This window comes from Macrobrachium nipponense, chromosome 2 (genome assembly GCF_015104395.2).
Source record: "Macrobrachium nipponense isolate FS-2020 chromosome 2, ASM1510439v2, whole genome shotgun sequence".
Taxonomy (NCBI): domain Eukaryota; kingdom Metazoa; phylum Arthropoda; class Malacostraca; order Decapoda; family Palaemonidae; genus Macrobrachium; species Macrobrachium nipponense.
In genome coordinates this window covers 71,016,376-71,039,224 of record NC_087201.1, presented here as the reverse complement: position 1 = coordinate 71,039,224, position 22,849 = coordinate 71,016,376, and the positions used below count along the sequence as shown (strand labels likewise).

Below are 22,849 nucleotides of genomic sequence, written 5' to 3'. Positions count from 1 at the left end.
ACTGTAGTATTTATATTTATTAACCAAGTCAAGTCTAGTGGCTCTAACTGTTTGGGATAATAGTTGTCTGTAATCACATTTTGCAAGAAAATTAGTAGAACAGATCTTGAATTCGAATAATAAGTATCATTTATACCTAAAAGGTGTGATCTATCAAAAAGTTTTCAATGCTAACTGGCCAAGTGACCTTGCATACCATTTTTGTATAATTTTCCAAATACAGTACTGTTCATCTTCACCTATCATAAGCATTTCATTCATGAAAACAGAAATTATTTGTACGGATTCAAATCCTTGACAAAATGACAATTTTTAATCAATTTGTATTTTTCATAACTAACAAAACTCTTTATGTAGGGGAAAATCTGTAAGTGGTAGCTGGACCCAGTAAATAGAACAAGGTTTGGTGGCAGCAAGGTGATATCCAATAGGAGAGCGTAGGGAGAGTCTGACCTCCCTTACCCACTTCTATTCAACATGATGTCCTAGTCATCTCTTAACCGTCTTCCACGCAAGACATGCACTGCACTATCTCGCATACAAGCTGGTATATTACGCAGTTCCTGCCCTGTCTATGCCTTGGCATTCTGGTTTTTCTTTATTCAAAAAATAAATTTCTGAGCCATAATCAATTATAAAATTGCAAATGTAAGATTTGGGTAAAGGTACTAGATGTTTGCTCAAACAATTGTTAACTTGTCCAGGAGCAGATTTATTTCAGTCAGAAAGGGCATAATCTAATTCTTCCACAAACTAGATTTTCTATAGAATTATATTTTGCTTTTAAAATTTAGTGGGCTTGTTTTAGTTTGTTTTTACTTTGCAAAATGTTTATCTAGTTTTTTGTTGCCACTCATGTTAACATTTTCTCCCTTATATGTACATTAGTATAGTGCTCTGATAAATGTCCCATTTATATTCCTGAAGTTTAGCCTTACTTTTTGTTGGGGAGTATTGATGATGTGTCTGCATTACAGTTTCCATTAAATTATTCTTCCTTGTATATCGGTAACAATGAAGATATTCAAATGGAGGGATTTGTCATGTATGAGTAACTGGTGTACTTCCCAAGCTACTTTATGAATACTGTAATAAGGATCATGTTTAGTTGGTTTACTTTGTGGAAAAAAAATGAAGATTGGAAAATGATCCACTAAAATCTATTTATGTACTATGTTGGATGAGCATAGTGTAATATCTACTAATCAAATAATACCATGTGCTTTTAAGAAATATTTGTTTCATTGTCACTAGGCAAGCACAATAGTATATTTGAATTACAGATCTGTTCTAAATTTCTTGCAAAATCTGGTGAAAGACTATTGTTATACTAAACATAATATCAGGCATTAAAATTGCTGAGTACGCATTATATGGGACCCTTGGAGATTAATCAGTAATACCTGCAATTTTACATTAAAGTTTGTATTTGGTTGATTGTATAACTTGCAGATGGTACAAGTACTGTTTTTATTCACAACTTATGGCAGAAAACAGTTTATCATCATTATTCAAAATTATTTTATCACATGAATTACTTTTACATTTCGTATAAATAACCTACCAATTACACAGCTTTACTTTTCTACTTGCAAGGCAGCTTAAATTTAAAAATCATGGCAGCGCTTCTATTGTGTAGATGACTACCATTCTCACTATCGGAGAACAATAGGAACAACAAAGCAAAAGATTTAATGTCTTTTCTGCTGGCCTTCAACACAACATCGAATGTTTGCAGCAGCTTTTGTCGGGTGATTTCATTGTTATTTGGGCTATCCTTCCAGGATTCGGTGAAATATTCACTTATCTGTGTAGCCTTCAAACTTAGCTTAGATAATTTTATACCTAATTTAATAGTTTTCCAAGTCAGACTCGAGTTCCTCCAGCATTAGGTACTGTTGGGAGGGTTGTTAGACCAGGTTAACTAAAGCCATGATCTGCTCAAATTGCAAGGGACAAGTGTGTTAGAAAGATCTTCCATGTGACGAATGTAAAGATTAGGACGAAAAGCAGTGGAAGTTATTAAAATCTCAGATAGATAAAGTGGCTAGAGATAAACAGGAAAGATGACCTCTAGAGCCAAAATTAAGGCTCAATGTCTAGAACTTGTGGCTAGATCTAGTGCTGTTTATGATCTTGCCATTCCTTTTTCCCTTTTCCTAGGCTTGTCTCCCATCCTCAGTCCCCCTAATATTGTACCATCTACTTCCATGCTTCCGACCTCAACCCCATTGCCAGTCTCTAGTCCGCCTTCGAGATTGACAGCCAGGAGATACTTTTTATGCTACAAAAGCCATCTTTGGGAGGTGCTGCCTCATCCCAGGGAGACTTCTTGGGTCTGATTGACTCAGCCTACCATTCAGCATTCTTGTCAGCTAAAGTGATGTTCGTTTCCTTGGTGTTGGATCATCTTGTGAAAAATATTTTCAGTGTTTTTGATGTGTTCAGTTTCCTCAACTGGACAGCATGGGGCCCTTGTTAAGAAAATCAAGGACTAAACTGATTTGGTGACAGACTTCACTACGGACTGGCTGGGCATTGTCATGTGCAGAAAAAGTCATCAGAGATGACTCCTTAGAGCTTGCAGACCTTTTCTTCCTGGGAGTTTAAAAAAGAAAAAAAAGAGGAACCTATGATGCTCCTTCACCACTAAGGGAGTGACTTCTATGCAGAAGTCTGCCTGGCTTTACTCTCCACTAAACCATCTTTATTTTTTCCTCATTCCACAGTTAAAGAAATAGCAATGCACCTCAAGAAAAAGTCAACTCAGGACCTGTCAATACAATATTCGAAGCACCCTAAAGAGCCTTCATCTTTTAGTTCTAAGTCTGCCTCCCCAATACAGCAATCAGGGTTGGGGTCAATTATGAATTGAATTGGAATTGAAAAAAGAAATTTTGAAATAATTGGAATTTATGCCAAAATCTGAGATGGATTGATACTAAAATGTTGCAAAATTGATATGAATTGATTGATATGCCCTCATATGAATACAAATCTTATGTGTTATAAGCTGGACCTTTACACAATATCTAATCAAGGCTAAATAACAGAAATTAAACATTGCATTCTTGAACAGACATGTTCTGAATAGATAATCTTATTAGAGATAGAATTAGACTATAAAAACAGAACACATGAATTATGGGCTATTATAAAAATTTTGTGAGTTTTCCAACTACTGTTCTGAGTCATAACCGTATAGGTCCTGTACCCTCAGTACAGATCAAGTCTTGTCCTGCCTTACTTGCCCTATCAAGACAGTTACTATGGTGTTTGGCAACCTTACTCATATAATCATAAGCTGAATCTGTTACACACCATTTCATTCAGGTAAACTGACAGGACTTGTCAATCCTTGAACGTGTTATGAATACATATTTCTTTATAGAGATAGAATAAAGCTATAATGAAAAGAACATACAAATGAATATAGGCTATCATCAAAACAAATGCTATTCTGTTATTAAAACTGGTTGAGTTTTCCAACACTACTGTCCTGATTCATACCCATACTGGTCCTGTACACACTGTCCAGATCTAGTCTTATCCTCACTTACTTGCCCTATCCTGTCAGTTACTATATGGTGTTTGGCAACCATATTCCTATGATCATAAGGTGGGCCTATTACACACCATCTCATTCAGGCAAACTGACAGGAATTGTTATAATTGTCAATATTTTTGTTTATAAAATTTTTTTTATTTTTCTTTACTACAAGATTACAACTTTTTGGCTATAAAAAATACGAATTTTATATTTAATACTAAGTTGTATAATATATTTTGTAGCTTATTTTTTTCCTCTCTCACAGACACAGTTTGGAATACCTGAGTTGATAAGGTAATATTGTTCTAAGGCAAAATTTGAAAAGCCAATTTTTGTTAATTGAATGAGTTCTGAGAAGTCAATTTTTAGTTAACTGAAAATATGAGCTTTATGTTTACTACAAAATTGTAGAATTTTTTGTGGATGACGAATGTTGATACTTGATACAGATGTGAGTGGCTTACCTGAGGTGAATAAAATTTAAGTTTGCCCCTCATATGAAATATCAATCATATAATGAATTGTAATTGAATTGAAATTGAAACCCTCATGATTTGAATTGAAAATTTATTTTAGAAAATTTGGAATGGAATTGGATTTGATTAATTCAGAATTTTTCTTCCGTTGGAATTGATTTGAACAGATGAAAATGAATTGACCCCAACCCTGACAACAATAGTCCTTTCATGGGAGTAGACAATTTTCCTCCCAAAACTCACTACAAGGTTCATTTCTTGGCAAGGTCGGTCAAGAGGACTTCTTTCAGACCACCCTCTAAGAAATGAAACATCAGTGGAAGCCAGACTCCTCCTTTTAGGGAGAAATGGAGTGTCAGAGGGGCAGAGCCTTGGACAGTCAAGACCCTGAAGGAGGGCTACTCGATAACATTCAAGGAATGTCCTCCCCTCGTGTGCACGGCCTACTCAAAAGGCTGCAAGAAGTATGCAACTCTTTCAGAGGAAGTGTCATCCCTCCTCAGGAAGAGAGCCAAGTCTTTCAATTTTCAGCCTTGTGTTTCTGCCTCTCTAAAGCTTCTCAGTCTTTACACCAAGTGCTAGCCCTCTCACGAAGTGGCTACATCTTCTTGGCATCAACATACACCTTCACCTAAATGACAGGCTCCTCCGATCATTGTCACAAGAGTTCACAAGAGCTAGGAATTCTGATCAACATGCAGAAGTCACACCTGACTCCAACTCAGGAGATATTTGTGGATGAGGATAAACTCAATTTTGGACTTTTACATCTTCCCAAAATAGACCCTGTCTACAGACAGTCCACAGCATTCTCTCTCTCTTCTGTCTTGCTTGGCAAATCAGTGGATGAGTCTTTTAGGGACTAACATCCACTGAACAGTTTGTGAAATTAAGCAGACTGCATATGAGAGACCTTCAGTTCTTCCCAAGAGCAAACTGGAAAAAAAAGAGAACAAAACTGGACTGCAGTGTTCCCCATAACAACAGGGAAAGTCCGACTTGTGATGGTGGACATCATAAAAAAGACTTTCGGAGGAAGTTAAAGCTTCTTGTGAGCCCTGACATAGACTTAATATCAGTTGCATCAGATCTGGGTTGGGGACCCCTTCTGGGGAACATAAAAGCTTCTGGGACATGGTGGTCTCTGGAACAACGGAACATACACATCAATGGCCATGAACTGACAGCCTTTCATTTACGTCTAATGTTGTTTTCGGAAAGTTACCAATAAAACTGTGGTGGTGCACTCGAGGACAAAACCACAGCTCTTTCCTGCATCAGGCAATAAGGTGGGACCAATTCCTTCTCCTTCTGAAAAGCCATGAAGGAACTCTTTTGGGCAGACCAGAACCATGTGAAACTAGTTATCCGTTTCATTACGGGAAAGTGAATGTGTTGGAGGATGAACCGAGTCATCGGAAACAGGTCCTCCCCACAGAATAGACCTTGGACTCCATGGTCTGCAATGACCTTTGTTAGCTGAGTGGCAAACTAATACTGGACCTATTTGCCATATCAAGAAATCATCGCTTTCCTCTCTCTTGTTCTCTGGCCTGGACCCTCTGGCATGGCAGCAGACACCATGATTCTAAATTGGTCAAATTTAGATCTATGCACATTCCTGGCATTCAACATGATAAGGGAAATACTCAAGTTTCAATCCCACCACAATGTGACTATGACACTGGTAGCTCTATTTTTGCCTCTCAAGGAGTGGTCCCTGGAACTCCAGAGACTCTTAGTGGACTCCCCAAACTGCTAGATTTCATCAAGGACTATCTGCTCTAGGTCTGAAGTTTTCACCAAGGACTATCTGCTCTAGCTATGACATAATTCAGAGCATCTGGAGACTTGCCAGAGCGAAGTGTTTATCAAGACCAGCTGCCAATCCAAGTGGGAAGTGTTCTAATTATGGTGTAGCAGACATAACCTCTTGTCTGCTTAAACCTCTGTAGCTCAGAGGGGTCTCTTCTTCCACCATCAAGGGGTATAGATCAATGATTATTTCTGTTTTGACATAACATCTTGTCTGCTTACACCTCTGTAGCTCAGAGGGGTTCTCTTCTTCCACCATAAAGGGATATAGATCAATGATGATTTCAGTTTTTAAGACACACAGACCTAGATCTTTTCCTCTACCAGCATCTTAGCAATCTGATTAAGTTCTTCAGGACTTCCAGGCAGAAAGTCAACTCCTTATTTTTGATTTTGGATGTAAGTAGTACCTCAGACTTCGAAGTTAATCCATTCCAGAAGGCTGTTCGAAGTGCGATTTGTTCGAAATATTAAACAAATATCCCCATACGAAATGAAGGGAATCAGGATAATTCATTCCAGCCAACCCAGAAAGTCCCCCTTTTAACATTTCTTCTATTATTGTGTTCTAAAGTTAAATTAAGAGTTAAAGTAATGAAACAGAACGTTTCATTACTTCATTACATTAATTTTTGAAATTTTATTTTTTCTGTGTATGATTTATGAACTGTTTGGTGAAAAAGGTGCCCAGCTGGCTAGAGACGGGAACACTTTGAGGTAATCGCAATGGAGAGAGAGAGAGAGAGAGAGAGAGAGAGAGAGAGAGAGAGAGAGAGAGAGAGAGAGAGAGACGATGGAGAGAGAGCGAGAGAGAGAGAGAGAGAGAGAGAGAGTGTCAGTGTACTTGGATCTTAAGTGCAGAAAGAGATTAATTAAGCCATAATACATCAACTTACTATTGGCAAATGGCAGACTTTAAAATAAACATGAGGATTTGGAGAAAAGTAATAAGTCAAGAATGCAAGAAAATGAAAGAGATAAAGTAACTTTTCACAAGGAAGCCTTTTAAACAAACAGTCAAGGTACACAGAAGCTGAATGTGGCGCCAGTTTGTTTTTTACAGAGCCAAGTTACTTTTTCAGTAGTAAAAAATTGTAAAAAGCAATTGTGACTGACTAGATAAGCATTTTACTATAACCAAAAGTGATTTGAGCAGATCGAGTGTAAGTGGGGAAGAAAAAGAAAGAAGAAGAAAAAAAAAAAAAAAGGGGGGGGGGGTGGGGTGCGAATAACCATCCCTGCCAGCTGATAAGTCAGTGGGATGCAGACCCCCTTCTTCCCTCTCCTCTCCTCTCCTCTCTCTGCACATGGTTTAGTTACGAGTAACTCAAAAAGAAAAATAGAGTTCCTAGAAGAACTAACCCAAACTGAAAAAATAGATTTAATGAATATAACTGGTATTCCCAAGAGACTGGTAATGATGATCAGATAAAGGGGTTCCAAACTTATAGATCAGATAGAAAAAATAGGAATCAAGGGGGAACCGCAATATATGGGAGACATATAAATCAAGGAAAAATATGAGAAATATGACAAATTTGTAACTAATACAGTATTTTCATAACTAACAAACCTGAGGTCTTAACATTAGGATTTACTAGCGCCAAGCTGGAAACCGGTAGAATTAAAATTAAACTTGTGAGATCCAGGGACTATTGGCATCTATACCAGGTCACGGGGCAAGTATTACCCAGAATGCCCTAGCCGTCCCATGACCCACCAGTTACACTTCTAACCCAGTTTAGACTGCTAGAGGGGTGGTTCGAGGTGGGCCTTTAACTGTTAAGACCTCAGGTATGTGAGCTATGAAAAATACAAATTAGTTACAAATTTGTCATTTGTTCATATACGAAACAAACCTTGTCTTAACATTAGGATAGACTTACTTATTGGAGGGAGGTAAGTCTCTATAACTGACTGGGAGTTTGCCACCTTTATCCATTTCCGAATATTAGGAGAATCTATTGGTTTCCCTCACTGGGTGCTGGTACCATGTCCTGGTTTATAAACTATGGAGAAATAGAGAACCTTCCATTCTCACAAACCGCTCTTGTCCCTTGTATCTGGATCTACCATCACCCCTCTCTTTCCTATGACAGAGAGGAGTGTGTTGCTACTGAAAAGTAAACTATGTTCTAAAATAATTTTACAGTATGGCTGACCACCTCACCTGCATCTAGTCCGTTCCAGCTTATGATGGTACTCTCCTTCATACTGCCCGTAGGTAAAGGAGTAGCAAGAAAGTAGTAAAGAAAAAAGACCAGTCATCCCATTCTTTCTACTTTCATACCTTCATCTTAGACTAGACACAAACTGACCCGCCAGGGGTACTCGATGAGCTATTCCACTTGCTGGGCCGCCACCACTGGACCCAAGGAAAAAGTGTCCAAGGATCTATGGGCAACGTCTTTTAAATAGAATGAAGTGGAAGTTGTTTGGCGTTTCCAAACACCAGCTTTCAGAATTCTCTCCACAGACATATTCTTCTTGAATGCCAAAGAAGCACTCAAGCCTCTGATGTCATGAGCTCTAGCCCTCTCCTGGCTATTTGACCCTCTGTCTTCTGTCATGTAGGCATGGCATTCCTGATCATTTCTCTTAGTCAAAACGATATTGTATTCCTGGACACTTCCTTTTTGTTCCGTCCTGTACTTAAGAACAACCTCCGGCACTCCGGCCTGAGGTGCCTTGCCCTTCTTAAGTACTCTCTTATTACCCTGACAGGACACAGAAGCATCTCTTCTTTGTCATTGCCTACGAATTCTGCCAGAGAAGGTATGGAAAAGGAGTCAAATCTACTGTACACTATTGATGGGTTTTGAGTTTTGGCCACGAATTCTGGAACAAACTCAAATACCATTGACTTCCAACCAATCGAGTGCCTTATGATATATGACAGGCCATGTAGCTCCCCTACCCTTTTGGTTGAAGCTAGGGCCAATAAGACGACTGTCTTCAGGGTCAGGCTCCTATCTGTGGACTGCCTTAGTGGTCCGTAGGGGGGTTTTGTCAGACTACTCAGTACCATGGTCAAATCCCAACCTGGGGCTTTTAGTTCCTTTGGCAAACATGACTGCTCAAAGCTCTTCATCAACATGGCCAACTACCATGAAGACAAAATGTCTACATCGTAACGGCCCTGTACCCCTTCACTGCAGATACAGGCATATGCCCTTCTGTCCTGAGATATATCAGAAAGTCTGCTAATTGCTGAATAGTGGTACCGAGTGGAGACAAGTTCCCTCTACGATACCAATCACAGTATGCTGACCATTTTCCTTGGTATACTGCTGCAGATGACTTTCTGATATTTCCTGCCATCTGCGTTGCTGCTTTTTGCGAAAACCCTCTCGCTCGCAGGAGATACTTGGCAGTCTTCCACCCGTGAAGTGAAAGGGATTTCACCAACCGGTGGTACCTCTCCATGTGCGGCTGACATACAGTGGTACCTAGAGACACGAAATTAATCCGTTCCGAGGCAGCCTTCGTATTATGAGTTTTTCGTATCTTGGAACACATTTTACATGTAAAATGGCTAATCCGTTCCAAGCCCTCCAAAAACACCCCAGTAAATTATATTTCCAGGCCTAAAACACATGTTCTAGGGTTACAACGCCGATCCGACGGAAGAAATATGACTCCAAAAAGGCAAAATACTGTACATACTTGAGTAATATTCAACTGCATGTAATGTTCAACCCCATTTTTACTGCATATATTAGGACTTTAGCATATGTCCCTTAGCAATAAGCCTAGCCTATGTTAGCGGTTGCTACTGTAGCCTAGTCTATGATTCTGACACCTAAACCTAAGAGCTAAAAGCTTAGAATATGCCAATAAAATTATAAATAATCAGTATGTACTCATTTCAAATAATTATTAATTAATCATTAACTATAATACACAAACAAACAAAAAACAAACCTTCCAATCGATTGTTTACATTCAGCTCTTACCCGTCTTACGAGTATCGAGCGCCAAGCAATCATTTTTCCTAGCACACAGTAAGCCATAAATTGTCATTATTATCTCTCTTCAACTAATGAAACTACCAAACAGTATAATAACCATTCATTTCTATTCTTTATTCTATCTTTACCTAATGGAGGTACCGAGTTACTGACAGCTATAATGAAACATTTACCTAATGGAGGTACCGAGTTACTGACAGCTATAATGAAACATACGTATACGTAACGTAATAATAAAACAGAAGAAGAATTCTAAAAAATACGTATTTGTTGGCAGTCTGATTTATTTTATATTTTATGATATCTAATTCACAATTTTTTTATTAAATGTATTGCATGTACTCATTTCAAATAATTATTAAGTAGCCATTAACTATAATAAACAAAAAAGAAATAACTTCCAAACGTCTGTTTACATCAGCACTTACGAGTATCGAACGATCGACAAGCAATCACTTTACACAGTAAGCCATAAATTTTCATTATCTCTCTTCAACTACTGAAACTACCAAACAGTATAATAACCATTCATTTCTATTCTTTATTCTATCTTTACCTAATGTTTTTTTTTTTTTATTAAATGTATTGCATGAATAAGTTTTTCAATTTACAGCATCCTTTTACCAATAGAATACTTAAAGCACAAGGGGTAGATGCTGACCAATAGGAGCGCAGGACCTTATGGGGTGACTAGCATCAGGAACCAATGGGAGAGCGGGAGGATGATGGCGAGTTTACTCAGTTGGCGGCGCGGGAGTTTTAAAACTGTTCTCGGTGGTCCGGGCGAATCTCGGGACTTTACAGCAACAACCTTTCGTATCTTGAAAACTTTTCGTATGTAGAGCAGTAAAATTTTTCGCATTGGCTTTCGTAGCTCGAGTTTTTCGTAAGTAGAGCCTTTCGTATCTCGAGGTACTACTGTAGTAGGTTGTTCCATGGGGGTTAACTCTCTTGGCACATCTACTATTAGGAGTTCCAAGAGGTCCGGAAACCATTCTGCCTTTGGCCATAAAGGAGCCACCAGAGTCATTCTGAGGTTCTGAGACCGCATTACCCTGTTCAGAACCTGACAAATTAGACAAAATGGAAGAAATGCGTAAACGTCCAGATTGTCCCATGGGTGTTGTAGCGCATCTTCTGCTACTGCCTCTACGTCTGGGACTACTGAGCAATACACTTCCAACTTTTTGTTGTACCTGGTTGCGAATAGGTTTATGATCGGCCTTTCCCACAACATGAGCATCCTGTCCACTACCTGTTGGTGCAAGGACCACTCCATTCCCAGGATCTGATCCCTGCGGCTCAACTTGTTGGCCACTATGTTTCTTTTTCCCGGAATATATCTGGCCCTGATGTCTACTAGGTTCTCTACAGCCCACTGATGAAGTTGAACTGTCATCACATGTAACTGCCGAGAAACTAGGCCTCGTTTGTTTACGTAAGCTACTACTGTGGTGTTGTCTGACATCAATACCACTGATTGCCCCTTCACATCAAACTTAGCGATGACGCCGAGCTAGAGGAAGAAGACGAAGAAGACGACGAATCACACCTTTTCTTTTTGTCTTTCTTAGCATCTGCTCTAGATCCTGTAATTTCTTCATTACAGTGTGTGCCACCGAGTCAGAAAGTGTATTTGGTTCTGGAGGCAGCGAAGTAGACCAAGTGGCAGTAGGCTGTGACATCATCGCATCTGCCATGTCAGTGGGTGACGTCGGTTGTGACGTCACCAATCTTGTAGGGAGAGACTGGGCGGCTGCTGCTGGCATCCCTGAGTTTGCAGCAAAACTACCTCCAATGTTCTGCATCGCCGTAAACACTGAAGTCGTTGGCGTAGCCACGGCATTATTTCCCATAAAGTGCAAGCCAGGGGGATGATGAACAATCAGCGCTGCCAGACTCTGCTGGAATCGTGATGCCATATAATGCGACAGCAAACCCTCCAAGGATGGTACGCCTGGTAGGACTAGCGCCGCCCACGTACCTTCCATCCTGTGCGCATTGGGAGCTGGCACCTGGAACAAAGATGGCAATGCTCCCCCCCTCCCTGCTGGGAACAACGGAGCATAAATATTATGCATAAAGTTACCCAAAACCCCTCCTGGATGTCCCGATAACGAATGACTAGGAGAAACCGAAGGGGTAAGGGACAAATCAAAAGCAGGTGGCGAAACATATGGAGCAGTCTGGTGTATTGCCAATACAAAAGAAGCCGGCAACGCTTGGTCATCCAAAGATGGCGTTGTCTCCTTTCTTTTGTACTGGCCTTTCTCATAAAACTTCCTCCACTGTTCCACCAACCAACCATGACAAACAGAGCAAGGATTAGTAATTGTACATACATTTTCCCTGCACCTACTACATGTTGGATGAGGATCCATCGACACTGAAGTTAGGAATCTTGAACACGGAAAGCCAATGACACAAGAATAAGTAGAGAAATTACTTGTGATGAAGATAGGAACTTGCTACAAAGAGACCTAAACAAAATATATGAATGGGCAGAGGTAATTAGGATGTTATTTAACTCTGATAAATTTGATTCAATAAATTATGGAGATAAAGAAATACTAGATGCATATAGGTGACCTAATAACAAAACAATCACAAATAAGGAAGCAGTTAAAAGACCTTGGTGTGACGTTGAATAGGAACATGTTATGCAATGATCAAATAGCAATACTATTGGCAAAATCCAAAGCAAAAATAGGAATGTTGTTGCGGAACTTCAAAACAACAAGAAAAGCCGAACACACGATTATGCTTTATAAAACGTATGCACGTAGTCTTGAATATTGCAATATATGGTACCCCCACTGCCAAATGGATATTGGACAAATAGAGAGTGTACAAAGGTCCTTTACAGCTAGAATAGAAGAAGTTATGGATCTTGACTACTGGGAAAGACTACAATTTTTAAAATTATATAGTCTAGAAAGGAGAAGAGAATGCTACATGATAATACAGGCATGGAAACAGATAGAAGGAATTGAAGAAAATATCATGGAGCTAAAAATATCAGGAAGAGCAAGCAGAGGTAGATTAATAGTGCCCAAAACTATGGAAAGCACAAAGAGGATATTAATCCACCACACACCAGCATCGACAATGCAGTGTCTATTCAATGCGTTGCCTGCTCATCTGAGGAACAGATCAGGAGTGAGTGTAGCTGTGTTTAAGAATAAGCTCGACAAATATCTAAGCTGCATCCCAGACCATCCAAGATTGGAAGATGCAAAATATATAGGAAGATGCATTAGCAATTATCTGGTATACATTTGAGGTGCCTCACACTGAGGGACCTGGGGAAACCCGAATGAGCTGTAACGTAAGGTCACTCAGCGCACACAACACCAACTAGCAAGCTCTTGATTGTTTTCATGTTTTATCATTATGTTATATTTATTGTGAAATAAAATGTATTTTTTGTGTGAATTGGTACTGCTTTTACTTAAATATTATAGTAAAAATTTTACCATCTCTTCTCTCCTTGACAATATCATGACACGTGCCACAATGACGAATGATTTTGTAAATCATTTATGCTAAATTGTATTGTGAAAAGCTTTGTTCTTCCATTTACTATTTGTTAATAGACCATCTCACTCTGCACACCGAACACTGGATCAATGAAGACTTTTTTTCCTCTCTTTTCTGTATTGCATTTGATTGTTTTCATATTTTATCATTACATCAAAATTTTCTTTATGAAAACATCAACACAGAGTCATTTTGGGTTAAAGTTTATCATCAACACAGAGTCATTCTGGGTTAAAGTTTATCTAAGTAATAAATATCTTATTCTTACATAGTTAGCTCGTCCCTTGCTAACCATTACCATATGCTTACTGTGTGCACATTTCTCCATGGTAAAAAAAAAAAAAAAAGTCAATGTTTCACTAACAAATGAACTAATATGCAGTGAAGGTATCAAGAAAGCAGGTGATTGCACCAAATTTAATCCTTCCAAGGACATGCTGAGGTCCATAAAGATATTTCCTGTAAATAGGATTACGTATCAACTTTCATATTTAATGGCCAATTGTATTTGTTATATATTTATATACACTGTGATAATAAAATATTAATTTATCATAACATAAGAACAATTTTGTCATCCCACTAGCATAATTTTGATATATTTAGCATAATTTCCTATAGAGTTTAGCATCAAATGAGATCTACATTAGCATAAAATTAGCACAACTTAAGTCATCCCACTAGCATAAAATTTGATAGATTTAGCATCATTTCATATAGTTTAACATCGAATAGGAAATGAGAACTAAGTTAAGTTAGCATAATATTAGCATAATTTTGTCATCCCACTAGCATCATTTTGCTAGATTTAGCATAATTTCATATATATTGTGAAGTGAGACCTAAGTTAGCATAACATTAGCAGAATTTTGATAGATTTAGCAAAAATTCATGTAGAGTTTAGCAACAAATGGGAAGTGAGATATAGTTAGCATAAAATTAGCATAATTTTATCATCCAACAAGCATAATTATGATAGATGCAGCACATTAGCATAATTTCATATGCAGTTTAGCATCAAATGAAATTTAGTAACACAAAACACCACCAATAACATTGACTAGTGGCAGTTGACTGAAACCGTTCTGTTTGTAAACATCATGTGGCCACTCTGGTCAAATTCCAGAATTTTGCTCTAATGCAAAGTTTACTCAAACTTTGGTGTCAAAACCCAATTATGTCGACTTCTAATAGGGTTGAGGTCCGGGGGTTCTACTTTATGCAGTTTTGTACATCAGCTTTTTACTGGACTATTAAACCCTCTTCCTTTCAGTTCTAGTTCCACTTCACTTACGAACATTGCTGGTCTATCTTGAAGTATTTTCAATTGTGTATATATAATGAGCACACTCCTAAATTTTGCATACTGAATCTGACTACAATGCAAGTTGGTTCACAACAGTTCCATTTTGTTATGTGATCTTTTGATCAACACTATACAAATCAGGAATTGTTATGGCTTTTTTAAATGTATTTTGCAGAAAAATCACAAATACAGGTGGTCCACTAAATGCCATAAGGCATTCAACCTCCTGTACTCTAAGTACCCAGTTTAAAATAAAGCATAAGAAATGGTAATACTTAAAAAAATTTTAACATTGAACTACAATCAGGATTAAATAGCCAACACAATTTCCAGAATTCAATTCTGATGATAATTGAATGTTAACCTTTATTATTATGTACCACCATTTCAGATGCTTTATTTAAACTAGGTATTTAACAGTCCAGGGGCTCTGATCCCTTAGGGCATTGAGTGAACTACTAGAAGAGAACAACTTTGGTGCTACAAAAGCTGCAGATGAGATGGTAATCATATCTCTTTTAAATTGATTTGGCATGCTAGAATGATAAAAGTGTTTCTTTGAGCTAACAGCCATGAAACCAGTATTAGTGAAAAAAAATATAAGCTACGTATACATACAAGGCAATTCTTACCTGTAACCAAACTTTGCATCTTCATTAGCCAATCTTCTAAATTCTTCATACATCTTGCGGTTGAAGTGCTCCCGCAAGAAGAATGACCAAAACCGGTACAATGTATTCATTTCTGGACTTTGTCCTATACCCAACCTTTTACGCTCTGCAAGAGTATACAAGCAAGAAAAAATGTTTTTAAACAATAAATCAACTTCATAATAAAAGTATTTAAATAACTTAACCTAGTTATTCACATAGTACAAAATTCTGAGAGACAATACTGTAAAGTTTAAAAATAAAGAAATAAGAATAGTATTACTTAACATTAATAAAGTTACCGAGTTAAACAAAAATGCTTTATAAAAATGGAAAATTGTGTGTGTGTGTGTGTGTTTACATAGTTATTCCTTTCTTAAGATATTGTCTATTTACCTTCTGTTATCCATCAGTCTCATAACTTGGTTTTCTGTGTTCTAGCACTAAACAGAAATTTGGGGTAGGTCACAAAAACACTTTTAGAAGCTACATTTGCTATGAAACTTTCTTGATATTCCTTTTTTACTTCTTCCACTCTCAGTTATTAAACTTTACCATCAAAACATATTCATGCTTTACGCTGCCTCTGACATCCCAAAAATTAATATTATAATTACACTATATGTAAGTACGGTACAATCAGTTCTTTTCCCATAGTTATTCTTAATATGTTTTTGTCACTCAACTATAAATGTTCTTGATCCAAAAACACCACTGCTACCAATACTGGTCAGACATCCAGTGTTTGTTACTAAACTACACCATAAAGTCTATTAGGAGCTTTGGGAAGCCTTCACACTTACATTGTCATTCTCAGGTAAGCTAGACAATTTTTCCAAAAAGTGGACAGTATATGATATAAACAATTGTTCATGGCTTATCATGAGCAAAAGTCTGAGGCTGAGCTACATCTCAAGTAGTAAGCTTGTCTTGAATAAGCAATTTATCATAAATAATAGTTTAGCACTGATGGTACAGACATTTATTACATCATACTCAGTTGCATTAGATTGATGCCTACAACAAGGTCAGCTGGGAATCCTGCTACTTGAATGAGAGAGAGATAAGTAGGATCATGGTTGGCCACTAGCAAATCCCATTTGGTAGTCATGTTAATACTCATAAAAAATTTCTTATTAATCAATGGTCTATTAAAAGGTTTTGAATACCTTGTTTCTTTCAATGGAGTTCCTGAAATATATGTAGGCTCCCTTCACCAACATTCTCACAACTGCATCTCTATAAAAAATTGTTTCTGTACTGGATCATCCATTAACTAATCAACAAAAATGCTGTGCTTCACTAATTAATAAAAGCCCCTACCACTTTCCCAATAAAACTTCTAATCTCAACATCACCAAACCATTTCATATAATAAAATGACTGCATGTGCTAACCTTGAGCTACATAAATAAATAAAATTTTAGTGGTATATTATTTGTTTTATTCACTTCCCACCCAAACATGGCCTTAAATAAAGCTTTACTAATAAAACGGAGGGGATAGTTCAGTCTTGTAAAAGAAATATAAAGTCCATGTTCCAATTTATCTTCTCAAAATTCATAATCTCACATAAAGCTTTGAAACATGGCCTTATTAAAGCTTTTACTACTAAAATAGAGGGGATAGTTCAGTCTCATAAAAGAAATGTAAAGTCCGTATACCTTTTTACCATCTCAAAATTTATAATCTCACATAAGGTTCTGACCATTAAGTTGACATTGTTACTATCTTAGCTTCACCTTTCTCTAAAAAGGTAAGAAAAACTGAATATAGCACAACGTACAATATTATTATGAATTACTATTAGGTACTTTAACAACAACACTGAACCCATTCATTTACCTCTAACGAGGCTGGTCAGCTGGTTGTACAAATATCACCGAGTGATATTTCACAATATAGAACCAGGCCCCAATTTTTGCCATACATTTTGGTGAAGTTTATGAGCAAAAGCAGGATGACAGCTGCTCATAAATTTCTTGCATCACAAAAATATGACTCGTTTGTTTGGCAAATTTATGTTAAGTCTCTCTCACTAATACTACAGTATTCCTAAATTACAACTTTTAAAATTTGTACTCTGGCTGCAGTGTTCATGCACTTCTGACTTCTGTTCCAGTTAGTTTGCAGCCTCACTTTCCCTATACTAATTGCAGTCATTAAAACTTTTTCCCCTAAATACCTGAGTTTTACTTCTTCCTTTATTATTTCATGTAATTGTTGAAATGATTCTAAGCTTTTGATCAAATGCATTCACAGGTTTTAGTGCAATTTTTTTTAATTTGTTTCACTGCCTGGCTTATCCTAGTTAGCAAATACCTTTGTTAACCAGTAAATGGTGTACAATGGCATAGGTTAGCTCAAGTTACTAAATAATTTACAGCTTTCATTTTCCTTGGAAGAAAATTATTCTTACTTCATAAATCACCAGCAAACATGGGGGACATTATTTTCTGCAGAACAGTAACTAAGAGAGGGAAGTACGGTGGTTTTTCTTGGGATTTACTGGACAATTCACAAATTAACATTATGAAATTATTTGCTAAACAAATCATTTTATGTATACATAACACGACTTACTAATCAAGTATTTCCACTTTTCTAGCTGGTATGTTTGGATAAGTTATTTTTTCTCAACATAGATATTATACTGGCTTTCATTGCCACCCTTACCATAATATCTCAGCTACAGGGTTTTATTAGTGTTAATTGCTTTGAGAAGGTGGGTATGTCTTAGTCAATTTGGCATCACAAATCTTTGGTATTTTTTATTTTATCAAGGAAGAAGGCACACTTCCCATGACAGCCTGTTTGGAATATAAATACAATGGCATCTCAACTTAATGGACAGTTTTACGTTCTGGCCAACTAATGAGTAACAAAATCCATTAAGTAATGAAGATTGAAGACTCTTGGATGGTATAGGCTAGAGAACAAGCCAGAATAGGTATAACAATCTTTCCTCATCTTGTTCTGTGGCAAATATTTCATTTTCAAATGTAAATGTTTAAAAGTTTGTTTTACTCTTTTGTTCCTTATATCAAAAGAATACTTTATAACATCTATAAGTAAGTAATATTCATAATTAAATAAGAATGACAGTGCTTCAAGTTGAAAATTCATGTGTAGTCAACAGTCAACAAATTTTCCCTCAACTGAAAATTAGCTCACTTTATAGGGCCTATGAACAAAATAAATACAAATTAGTGTTATTTATTATTAAAATAAAACCAGGCTATCACACACAAATTAGTCAAGCGAGTGGGAGAATGGTACTTTGCAAGATATGATAGATTAGTTATCCTGGAATAAAAGAAGTCGCGATTGCAAGGTTACAGAGTTAGGTAAGTATTGTTCACAATCATTTCACGATTATTAATTTAAGTAAAAAAAAAAATTTTTTTTTTTTTACTCCATATCTGCTAAGTAATGAAATCTAATTGGTAGAAGTCTGTTGAGGTACATTGCCAGTAGTAAACAATACTAATATGCATTTTCTCCATTTTCTATGAAGAAAAATCAAGTAGAAATTGTTACCAATACATCTAATACAGCTGGCTGATAGAGGTTTCTTATAAAATATTTTTTTTTAACATGATCAATGTAATTGGGTGAATAATAATAAATATAAAATAAATAGATGCATCCATATATATACATAGTAAAAATTTCTCAATGACTTACCTTTCAAACATCTAGCACGATACTTGTGGTACACCTGCTGCGTGAAACCATTCTCTTTAAGAAGAGAATGGGAGGGATGCTGGAAGGTTGGCAATGAACCTGGTAGAGAGCCAACAGATCCAAAACTACTTGAGAGCTGGTTTTCACTGGGGCTGGCATTTAGGTCACTGTCATGGATAAAGTAAAGAGAAATATCAAAGATTCAATATGGCTTCCACAACATCACTGTGGTATTTCATAACTGAAAATCGAGCACAACTTTGAAAGTCAAACATTTTCATCATAACTTGAAATAAAACGGTTTAGAATATAATGATTAACTACATGAATATCATATACAGGTCAATCATCATTAATCTAGCATCACTGGGACCTACTCGTTGCTGGATTAGTGATTTTCCTGGATGACAAGAGAGGTTGGATTAGAATACACTTAACCTAACAGTTAAAACTCCCCATCCTACCTCTAAAATACACCGACAATTTAGTTAATAAGGTAAAAAGAAACATTAAATATATATAAAAGTGACATATTTTAATGAAGCATAGGCAAACTAAATAGTTCAGATAGATATCTAGTCATGATGGGGTTAGGTTCTTGCACATAAATCAGAAGTCAAATTTCCATGCAAATCGGTTTTCAATACAGGTATATAAGCTACTAATAGTGACGTGAAATTAGGGTTTCATCTGTGAAAAAACTCCAAAGAGTCTCATTTTTGCTGGAATGTGGAGTGATGTATGTCTAGTATCACCAAAAAGAAGTTAAGTGTCTCAGGGATGGGCAACATATTTTTTTAGCCTCCCTTATCACCTCACATTAATGGCTAAAACAGGAGCTTTTTTAACAAAAATGGTTAAACGAAACAACTTGGAAACCGCTAATCATATGAAAGTAAGGCATAGAAGAACAAAAGTTATCATAAAAACACATCCAATGTTTCAGTTCCCACCTCAAAATATCTAATAGTTCGGCTCCTATGGCATATCAAAATTTGATTGATGTCAAGACTTAATACAGGCGGTCCCCGGGTTACGACGCCGGCTTACGACGTTCCGAGGTTACGACGCTTTTTCTTAAATATTCATTGAAAAATCCGCCCTGGGTTACGACACTTGTTCCGAGGTTACGACGCTGACGCTTCCGACGCTCCGAGTTAACGACGCTTTTAAAAAATGCATACTATGATAAGAATCCTTTATAGTTTAGCACAGTATATTAATAAAAATAAGTTTTTGGTTAGATTACAACAAAAATTTTGAGGTTATGATGATTTTAGAGACTTTTTATGTCATATTTCTTAAATTTTTTTAGTGACGCCTCATATGCGGAACTAGTTTCCGAGCGAATGAATACACTAGCTTGGGATGCGCAGTTTTTAACAGTTCAAAAGCGCAAATAATGAAAAAATCATTCCTTGTTTCCAGTATACATAATTAACAAAACTAAGTTTCTGGTTAGATTACAACGCAAATTCCAAGGTTACGACAGTTTTTTATGCTTTTTAACGATACCTCATACGCAGAACTAGTTTCTGAGCGGAGGGCGCATAAATTAATTTACGCTATTAAACTGTATGGTAACCATAGTCAAGGATAAGGAATGCATATTCAAACAGTATACATATCCTTTAATACAAAACAGCAAAATATCATTGAAACATTATTTCACTTAAAGAATCCATTTATACTCTACTTAGATTTGGATATAAAAACCATAGTCTCTCTCTCTCTCTCTCTCTCTCTCTCTCTCTCTCTCTCTCTCTCTCTCTCTCTCTCTCTCTCTTTGTATTTTCCGACGAAAATAATCACTAATTAGAGTATTTTGATGTTTATTTTCATGACTAAATACATTTTTATAATACAAAAATGATTTACTAATTTTCAAATATTAATTTTGATTAATACTGTATTAGCAAGTTTAATAAGTTGAATGATATCACATAATAAAAATAATAATTCTCTCTCTCTCTCTCTCTCTACTACAAAGATGTATGTTTTTTTGTATGATAAATAAATGATTTACTATTTTCAAATATTAATATTAATTTATACAGCAATAATATAAATTCATTAAAGAAAATACCATAGTGAATTAGTAAGATTTTAGCTTATATATTTATAAAATTATGGAAGAATGAAGGAAATCCCAGTCTTCTCTCAGTAACCTTTTTCTAACTCCAGGTACTAAAACTGTCAGATATATCAAGTTCTGTGACAGCCAGGAGGGGGAGGTGCTCATGAAATTCCCCCCCCCCTCTCTCTCTCTCTCTCCTCTCTCTCTCTCTCTCTCTCTCTCTCATTTACTGAGACAAGATTTTTATGTACTTGTACTATTTGTTTTTAATACTTTCAAATAATAAAAATAATAATAATAATAATAATAATAATAATAATAATAATAACTGTAATTACAAAATTCATATGTGATAGTATTTTAAAGAAATACAATACTAATCTATCCATGTCACTTTTAATTAAGGTTAACCCCTTCTCTCTCTCTCTCGTCTCTCGCTCTTCTCTCTCTGTCTCTCCTCTCTCTCTCTCTCTCTCTCTCTCTCTCTCTCTCTTTTGCCACACAAGATAATAATGTGTCATAGTGGTAACTCCCTCCCTCTCTTTTGCTGGAAGCGTTATAAGTATTTTTGGAGAGAACAGAGAGAGATAAACACTCTCTCTCTCTCTCTCTCTCTCTCTTTTACCGAGATGAAAGAATTTTTATGGTACTAGTATGTAAAATGTTTATTGATAATTTCAGTTATTTAAACAAATATAAACCTCCTTTATACCGTGCTGGTGCTACAAGTTGTAATGGTCTCTCTCTCTCTCTCTCTCTCTCTCTCTCTCTCTCTCTCTCTTGTATTTTAATGAAAATATACAGTAATTTGTGAATAAACAGTGTTGCACATGAAAAAAGTAAATTAGTGATAATTTTAGAATATGGCCCTAAGAAAAATTGCAAATTAGTTAAATTTTCCCTGCGGACATGTTTTCAACAACGTCGTTCCGGCTTACGACGATTTTCGGGTTACGACGCGACGCGTCTTAAGAACGGAACCCCGTCGTAACCCAGGGACTGCCTTGCGCAATATTTCTTTCTCTCTGTATCTGGAAATGGGCATTCATAGGAAAGTTCATAGAAGAAAAATGATGCAGTATATCAAAATACATCATGTGATGTGAGTTTTAACTTCATACCTTAACCTATACATGAGATAGATGAAATTTGTTGTATCCCAATTTCATCGCATAAACACCAAGAAAAATGTAGCATTCTTTACGTAACAACAAAACAGTCATTTAATTGACAAAAATGCATAAAAGAAAGATGCAGAATATCAAAATACATCATGTGAAGTGACTTTTAACTTCATACCTCAAATTATACAGAATGTATTGCAATTAAAACTTGTTGCATCCCAATTTCATTGCATAAAAACAATGAAAAATGTAATGTTTTTTATGCAACAACAAAACAGTTATTTAAACCAAATGCGTGGAAGAAAAAAGATGCAGAATATCAAAATACAAAGTGATCTATGTTTTGGTTTGGAAAAATCAACTGAGGGCAGGGGTAGGGTTATTTTGCCCTATTAAACTCTATTCAGTGATTTTCTTACTTCTATGTAGCGTTATCATATCTCTCAGAAACTATTTATATGGGACAAGGTTATTTTTTGTTATATGAAGTTCTTTTAAGTTGAACTATGACTTAAATACACCTTGTTATGAATTTGATTGTTATTTTTTTCGCTAAAAGATGGTGTCAGGAGCATTTTTTGTGTGTACAAAAGATTCCATTCATTATTTTCATTCTATTACCTTATAATATGAGATTTACTTATTTATCTTTT

General features: G+C 36.4%; 1 protein-coding gene across 7 annotated transcripts in view; it reads right to left on the bottom strand.

Annotated features, from left to right (window-relative positions):
- Positions 1–22,849, bottom strand: part of LOC135220659 (la-related protein 1B-like) — a 255,882-nt gene that overhangs the window by 17,287 nt on the left and 215,746 nt on the right. For all 7 annotated transcript variants that reach the window (XM_064258015.1, XM_064258011.1, XM_064258013.1 and 4 more), the window contains 2 exons: positions 18,996–19,162; positions 15,291–15,435 (listed from right to left, as the gene is read on the bottom strand). In XM_064258015.1, the coding sequence (XP_064114085.1) occupies positions 15,291–15,435; positions 18,996–19,162 (312 nt within the window). The remainder of the gene's footprint in view (positions 1–15,290; positions 15,436–18,995; positions 19,163–22,849) is intronic.